This window comes from Strongylocentrotus purpuratus, unplaced genomic scaffold (assembly GCF_000002235.5).
Source record: "Strongylocentrotus purpuratus isolate Spur 01 unplaced genomic scaffold, Spur_5.0 spur5_scaffold_21, whole genome shotgun sequence".
Classification (NCBI taxonomy): domain Eukaryota; kingdom Metazoa; phylum Echinodermata; class Echinoidea; order Camarodonta; family Strongylocentrotidae; genus Strongylocentrotus; species Strongylocentrotus purpuratus.
In genome coordinates this window covers 21,113,280-21,121,339 of record NW_022145607.1, presented here as the reverse complement: position 1 = coordinate 21,121,339, position 8,060 = coordinate 21,113,280, and the positions used below count along the sequence as shown (strand labels likewise).

The 8,060-nt window shown below is 38.6% G+C and overlaps 1 protein-coding gene across 1 annotated transcript; it reads left to right on the top strand.

The window, feature by feature from the left end:
- The first annotated feature begins 875 nt into the window (after nucleotides 1-875).
- On the top strand, nucleotides 876-4,730 carry LOC100892759. Its single transcript, XM_003724175.3, has one exon. It carries the CDS (start codon nucleotides 1,198-1,200, stop codon nucleotides 3,058-3,060), a length of 1,863 nt encoding a protein of 620 aa, XP_003724223.1. The 5' UTR covers nucleotides 876-1,197; the 3' UTR covers nucleotides 3,061-4,730.
- The last annotated feature ends 3,330 nt before the right edge of the window (nucleotides 4,731-8,060 follow it).

Below are 8,060 nucleotides of genomic sequence, written 5' to 3'. Positions count from 1 at the left end.
TAAATGGGAAAATAAGAGCGAGAAAATAAAGCAAGAGAAAGGAGAGAAAAAAAGTGAAACATGAAAACGCATGAACTATCTCACAACAAACCTTGAACATTCGCATTTCATATTCTGAGTATGACCGGGGCCCCATCCCTTAAATTTTCCCAGTGCCCCCTCCCATGGATGTACTCACGATAAACCGCTGATGCATCCGTCGATGCTGACGATATCGACTCTCCTGCATTTGCTCGATTCCCTCGGCAGTGTGTTAATTCCTAATTGTGCATGGTTTGTCAGGATTTCCACCCGTCCCATGAATTGGATAAAACAGTAGGTTACCCCCCTCGTTTAAAACGATATAAACACTAGATCGACGTCTTTGAAAGACATTGGAGATATCACAACAGAACACAAATTAATTTTTTTTAAAGTCACAACATCACCTCTCTACCCTTTCATGCACTCAATACCTATATTTCCTCTGTTTAAAAAAATAATAATAATAATAATGTTTTGTTTTTACTTGTTTGCGTATCATGATATTTTGTATTAATTATTTCCCCCTTCTGTATCAAATTTGGAGAAAAAAAAGGAATAGATAGTCTGAGTTCCATTCTTACTTCCGTTACACCCAAGTCAGTAAGCTCTGTTACTGGGTGTATATTGAGAGTAACTATTGCCTTTTTGTTAAAGTTAACGAGATTAATATACTCCCTCATATACTGGACTATGTTTTTCTCAATGTACCACACATAAACCCACCACCAGTGCGCGGTGTTATCTTTTTGTTTTGATACACCTAGTACAACCAACCGCGTTAGTTTGTACATGCGCCGGATATCGGGAGGAAGAAGGTGTTACCGGTTTATGTCGATTAAGGTTTGTATAGCTGTTTGGGAGTCAGTTGACATGAAGCCATTATTGTCTTACCTACCGATCCAAAAGCATCGATTGTTTGAATAGCTGCATTGTCACACCCAGTATAGTTGGTTTCATTTTTCTCAAGTAAAGAGTAGCCCATTCGTCTTTTCAAGTCAATTTGGCAGCCATATTGGATTAATAAACTCTCGACATTTCGCACTCGAAAATCTTATAATAAAACAAAAGCCTCTGCTGTCGCATATCGTCTGCAACCAGTGATTAATTAAACGAACGAAAGCATTAAGTGGCAGAACTTTCTATACGTCTGTGACAAAACGCTCTCTGTTGGACATGGAATTGGTAGGAACAGGACTACCAGGTGCCCTGGTTCTCCTTCTCATCTACACGGCCAGACTAACACCCTGTCAAGGAGTTCCTACAATATCAAGAGGACCTGACAACCAGACTGTAAATTTCGGGCAGACCGTGCATTTGACATGCATGGTCCGTGATAAATCTGATGGGTACCTTGTCGTTTGGATCAAAGATGGAACAAGAATTACCCGCAATAACAACGAGAGCCTCGATTCCCGGCATGTAGACACGTCTCGATACAGCTTATTCGGCAACTGGGCTCAGGGAGACTACTCTCTTGAAATCCAAAACATAATCTCGGGAGATAAAGGAGCGTATAAATGTATCATTCAAGAAGCTTCTTCTAGAGATTACATAGAGACTTCAACAGAAGCGACAGTGAGCATTGAGTATTCACCTTCGCTCTCGTCGTTCTTGTGTTCAATACCCGAATCGGCTTCAGACTTGCGCATTGGCTATACAATCACATTCGTTTGTCAAGCTGATCTTGGAAACCCACCTGCGACTCTCAGTGCAACCTACGATTTGTCACCTGTTAATGAAACCACGGAAATCCTGACCAACGAGATCAGGCTCAATTACGAAAAAACTCTTGGAAAGGAAGATAACGGGAAGATATTCCGCTGTACATTAAGCCAGGAGTTACTAGATCAGCCAGAATACTGTACAGAGGGTCCTCTGGTTGTTAAATACAAACCGATGGACATTGCGATAACTTCTGCAATGCTTCCAGATGATGGTTCATCGTTGGCAGTTGTCGAAGTCAATACTGAAAGAGTTGTTTTCACTTGCGCTACTTCTGCTAACCCTGAGGCTCAGTACACCTGGACTGTGACAGAGGCGCAGGGATGTTCGAAGGGAATGAACCATTATTCCTTAGGAGACCAGCTGATCCTAACGACAGTCGACATGGCTTACGACGGTGCCGTAATCTCATGTACAGCCAACAATACCATCGGAAAAGCATCGACATCTATTACAATCAATGTTATGAACGATGATCCGAATGCCTTGTGTTATTCAACAACCGCACCCGAACCCGAAGGAACCAAACCCACGCCTACGAAAGCACCAGTTACAGGACCGATGATGCTGACGACCATGCACATTATCATCATAATCATCGCAGCTGCTTTCCTGGTAGTCATCATTATCTTGGGTTACATCGCCTTCAGCCGACGTCGGGACACACCAATCCAGCTGACGATGATGTCCGGCCCTGATGACACTCGCTCGATCGCCGAAAGCATCATCTTCCACTCCCGGCACAACACCCCTGATCCAGAGCATCGAAGCAACTCCCTAGGACGGATGCAGAGCAACTTCAGCACCATGTCATACGATACCCAGAGCATCGATTCCGCTACTGCTCTTATGCACCTGAGATCCTTAGAGTCGCCAGAGTACAAGACCAACCCCAAGCTGACTGGATCACCAACTCGCAAACTAGGCGGGAAATGCGGCAAGGAGTACGGGAAGGAGTGTGGGAAGGAGATCCAAATGGACGACATGGAACGATCTCCATTTCACCGGTTCCAATCCACGGACAACACATACGAAGGGTCGCCGAAGAGAGGCAGCCCGACACCGCCAGGCGAGAAATCTACGCTTACCCGACAGCCAAGCGAGCATAAGTACGAGGAATGCCCACCTCTTAAGAAATACACGACCCATGCCAGCCAGACCGATCTTGCTTTTACCGATGATAAAATCGAAGAGGAAAGGCAGGAAATATCAGACACCAGTGATAGTGATTCTGAATTCGATTACAACCCTAAAAAGCAGAATTTTAGTGTGAACAATAGTAATATAAGATTTGCTAAACATACCGAAGTTTAACACCACGTAGCTATAAGTCGGAATATTAAGAGAAGAATATAAAGCAATATTTAATCAGATACAGTTTCATCAAGTTAATGTTATTACCCAGATATCTGAAAGATAAGTTCGTAACGTATTTCTACACCAAATTATTTCACAAATAAAATACAGTAAGACGCAAACTTTGTAATCAGTAATCTCTTCTCTTCTATAAATGACAGCGTATTCGCTGGAATTATATAATTTCTGTTTCTATAGCACCAATCAGGTGAATTATTATTGTACAATAAATCTCAGTTTAGTTTATAACGTGTGACAGTATCGAATATTATGATTGCTTTTTCTTTCTGTATTTTGTGCAATTTGGGATTTATCCATCTATCGTCTGTTAGATGATTATGTGTGTGTTTAAAAACTTAAGTTACCAGCGTTTTAAGAATCCATTTATCTTTCCTTACATGCTTATTATAACCACTCACTTATAAAAAAACTAAACAATGGTTCCTATGTTCATGAATTCAACTTTCTTTCGAATATTTCTGGTCGAAGTATGCCGCGTTATCACGCATCACGCATAATGAGTTTATAAAAAGTAATTACAAGATTAAGTTCCATATCCTACAGTTGATCAACTTCATAAGGCAATGTTTTTTGTTTCCTTTTTAGCTGTATATTAGAGCTGCTGTATAATATTTAAGTCTGTTGGTTTCTTTCCCATCCTATATGTCTTAAATACATTCTTTTCCTTATTTTACTCTTTCTCTTACTTTGCTCCTGTCTAATTTCTATAAGTATCATTTCGAGATTCCCTTCTACAGGTTACATTTTTTACACGTTGTCTATTCCTCACTTCCACTCCTCTTCCTCCTTTACTTGATATTGATTTCGTATAAATATCAATTCTTTCTCCCTTTCCCTTTCACTCGTACTCCTCCTCATTCGTTTATTTAACACTCTTCATGTTTTCCTAATTTTGTTGAAAATATTCGTGTATTTTGTTTGGTTCTCGATCCATAGGTATGGATGTAATTAGATGCATCTCCTGATATTTCTACTTCTATCATACATAATATCACTTTTATTTCGTTATGTATAAAATGTTGATATTGGAAAATAATTATTAGAATAATCATAATACACAACTAGGATGCAACAAAACATAGATAATTGAATTAAGTTTAAGTCTCCAAATGAAACTAAATTATGTTGTCAGAATTTTCGATGTAACAGCTGCCTTACATGTTTGTATATTTTTAATAAGTGATATCACATTATTTATTATCAGGACATAATTCTAAGTGCATAGCAGGATGGAAGGCTTCAGGTTTCTTAAAGCAAAACATGCTGCCAATTTGAATAACTAGTAGTAGTAGTATGCGTTTTATAAGTTATATTTGATAGGAAATTTGAACCGACGTTTTTGATGACATTTTTGCAGCACAAAATCATTTTAGCCGGCATTTCGAACTCGGCTTCGTAATAAATATGTACAGAAAAGGTATGTAAGATATTTGTTCCTAAGGAATTATGTTGTATATTAATGTAAAGTTATGATAGAACTATATATACGGGGATATAAAGTAATTGTATATGTAATGAGCAATGTTTACGTTTGTAAAAACAATAGTGTAGTTGTATAGATCATGTAAAGATGTAAATAAAAGATTAATTAAGTAACGTACAGAACGTTTTTGTTTTTATTCTTTTTCTATTATGAGTCGTTTTTTATGAAATGATGATATGTTCCATTTCGTGTGGCTTATCACTGACTTACTTATTATCTTGACATTCAAGCTCAATGTATATTGATAGAATATTATTTTAGAGTTCATAAATGCATATGGACCAACCAAGGTGATCCCATATGAATGAATACATTGATCAGATATGAATAAATAAGACATAGATGAATAGGTAAATGAATACATAAACAAAATTGAAAAAGAATTAAAAAATAGATAAATAAATAAATACATCGATAAATAGATAGATAAATACATACACGCATACATACATACATACATACATAAATCAGTCAATTACTCAGGTGCAAAAAAAAAAATTGTAAATAGAAAAACTAATGGATTACGCAACTTAATATAAATATTTCAAAATGGGAGGGGGGGGGGTAAAACATGTAAAGATTAGAGAGAGAGAGGGGGGGGGGGCAAAATGAATGGATACTACATGGAGAGAAAGATTATGCCAAAAGAAAAGTATATACATGAGAGAGGGAAGGGGTTGAGAAAGAGACAGGAGAAAAAGACAGGGGCGAAAGAGAAAGAGAGAGAGAGAGAGAGAGAGAGAGACAGTGATAACGTGGGATCTGCTGATGACACCGGAAGGAAATAACCTTGTGCTACGGATGTTAGCAAGCGGAAGATGTACACATATCAGTAGTACAGCACTGAGTTCTTTCACGTTGTTATGTGCTACCACTAAAGACCAAGGGTTATTGCGGTGTATTAGTGTGTCCATTTGTTGTTATAATGTTACTAGTAATAATGACACGTAAAAATTAGTCATAAGGAGGCTTTGCTTAAAATGTAGTAGGAACATAATCAGAATGTTTAATGTTAGCATGCGAATACGAATTCACCACTTGTGTATTAAACATTTTTATGTTGTAATGGTCAACATATAAGAATACTTTCCAAAATATAAATAGTGTAAATCTCAAAGATTACAATGCCGCATCCAATATTCTAACCTCACTAAATGCCTTAGTAACTAAAACAATTGGGAGAGAGAAAGAGGGGGAGAGAGGGAGACGGAGGGAGGGAGAGAGAGAAGGAGAGAGGGAGAGAGAGAGAGAGAGAGAGAGAGATATAGACGGAGAGCAGAAATTCCGACAGATAATGGCATACAGACATAAAAGGTTAAATACATAATATGACCTTTGAATGACAGGAATAAGAAAACAATCTTTTTAAGTGAGCGATCCTCATTGGTAAGCATTTTCATTCTGAAACAAGTCTTACATATTTAACAGGCAGAGATGGGCACCAATAATGTCAATGAGAAATTTGTAAGCGATATAAACACAGGCGTACGGGTGAGGGGGGAGCTGGAGGCTGCAACCCCTCCCCCTACTATTCGGGAAAAACTACACCTCATATTTGAGAAGCGAGTCTCTTACTCCCCCTATATGTTACAGAAACATGGAGACTATACAAAGCTGTCTTACAATAATGGCGTGTTAGGTCAGCTTGATTAATTAATAGTAACGCGTATAGACTTCTTTGTTGAACCTGTGCCCGGTCGAAACATAATTATTTTTTGTTCTTTCAACTTAATCTTTCAAAATACATGTTTAAAAGAGCTTACGGCTTGGAAACATTTGAGAAATCTGTGCTATGCTATCTTAATAGACATAAGAGATAGAGTTATCAAATTAAAAAAAAAAATCATAATCGATGAATTCCCGTAATCTTTGAATCACTGTGATTATATGTAACATCGTATGGATTTATAAATCCTTGCAGGCATGATCTTATTTTTATAAAATTGTCTAGAGAGCAAGTTCTTTTAAAGATTTAAGTTAGATGTCTATCCTTGCTCCTGGCCACTTCCGACGCCTTGGTGATAATGCAGCATGTAACACAATGAAGGCCGGTCGACCGGCTGTGCGGTGACGCTATGCGTCTTAAAGCGCCGAGTTCATTCTACTAAGATTTGGCTGCTAAGAAATTACACGTATCGTATTGCACTGGTAAAGATCATCTTCCATGATGCCTACAAAACCGTTTACAATGTGCGTTGGTTGTTTTTTAAATGGAAGTCGGAACGTTTTTCTCCTTTTAATTTTTGGATACCTTTTCTTATTCTTATTCTTCAGTCCATCGTATACAATCCGATTGCCATTCAGTTATAAAAGAAACGACACAAACAATGAATGCGAAGATTTACAAGTGCAAAAAAGTATTGAGGGACAGTGCGTCATGTTCAGCAGCCATAGGGCCCCGTGTGCCAGACGCAAATTTTGTCTCTAGTATTGTTGTTGTTTTGTTTGTCCGTTATTATTTTGTTTTGCTGGGAAATGGGTTTTAAATCAGGGACACCCACCCGCTCCGCCCTTAACTCGATCCGCTTTTGAAATGGGATACAGATAAGTAAGTAGAAGAGGATTATCACGGAAATCAAGTGGGGAACCTAGCTAAGACAATAACACAATACAAATGAGTATAGTGTGAGTAGCCTGTTGTCCTTTTTGTTTTATTTATACTTAGCAATAGATACATCTATTTTCACACGGCAGTTTTCACACGGCATCGCCGTTTTTTTTAAATTTTAGATTCGAGAAGCCTCGAAGTTTTAAGCAACGACCAACTAACAAATACGTGTGTTCACGAAGCCTTGGAACAACGACTGCTCGAAGTTTTAAACTACCAGCCGGGCGGGCAAGCAGTCGTTGTATTAAACTACAAACTGGCATAGTCTCAAAGGTAGTTGCGCATGGCTCATTACTTCGAGTGAGGACCCCCCCCCCCCCTCAACCCGTTACCCCAATTGTTTTGGTCAACCATGAGACCACTCCTGGTTTAAATTCAATCTTCGATAAACAACGAGTGAGTCCACATAGTAATTGACAAGATGACCTCCAAGTTTAAAGCCATGAGCTAAACCTAAAGTTTACGGAAATTCGTGTGAACCCAACGAATATTACAGCTGCACCTGTACGGGGTCAGTGGTTTGGGTCACAATGGCATGATTCCACTGTTAACCCCCTCACTGTCTTGCCTCACTCAAACTACCCTCTCCTTGGTAAAGATTGTGTTAAAGACGCCGATATTAGTTTACAAGTTAATGATAGCAGGAAGGAAGCCGCTCCAAGACACAACCATGACGAGTCGGAAACCAGCAGAAAGCTAGTCTGGTGTCATAGCTATTCTTGACCTGTGAATGACTTACATTATGTTAGGTTGAAGATTGTTCGAGTAGGAATATTGAAGGAATCATCATTTACAGGGTTCGCTTTGTTGTTATTCTTGACTACATGTAGGTCATCATCATCATCA

Coding starts and splice junctions, on each gene's coding strand:
- LOC100892759 (XM_003724175.3), top strand. CDS start 1,198: ATGGAATTGGTAGGAACAGGACTACCAGGTGCCCTGGTTCTCCTTCTC.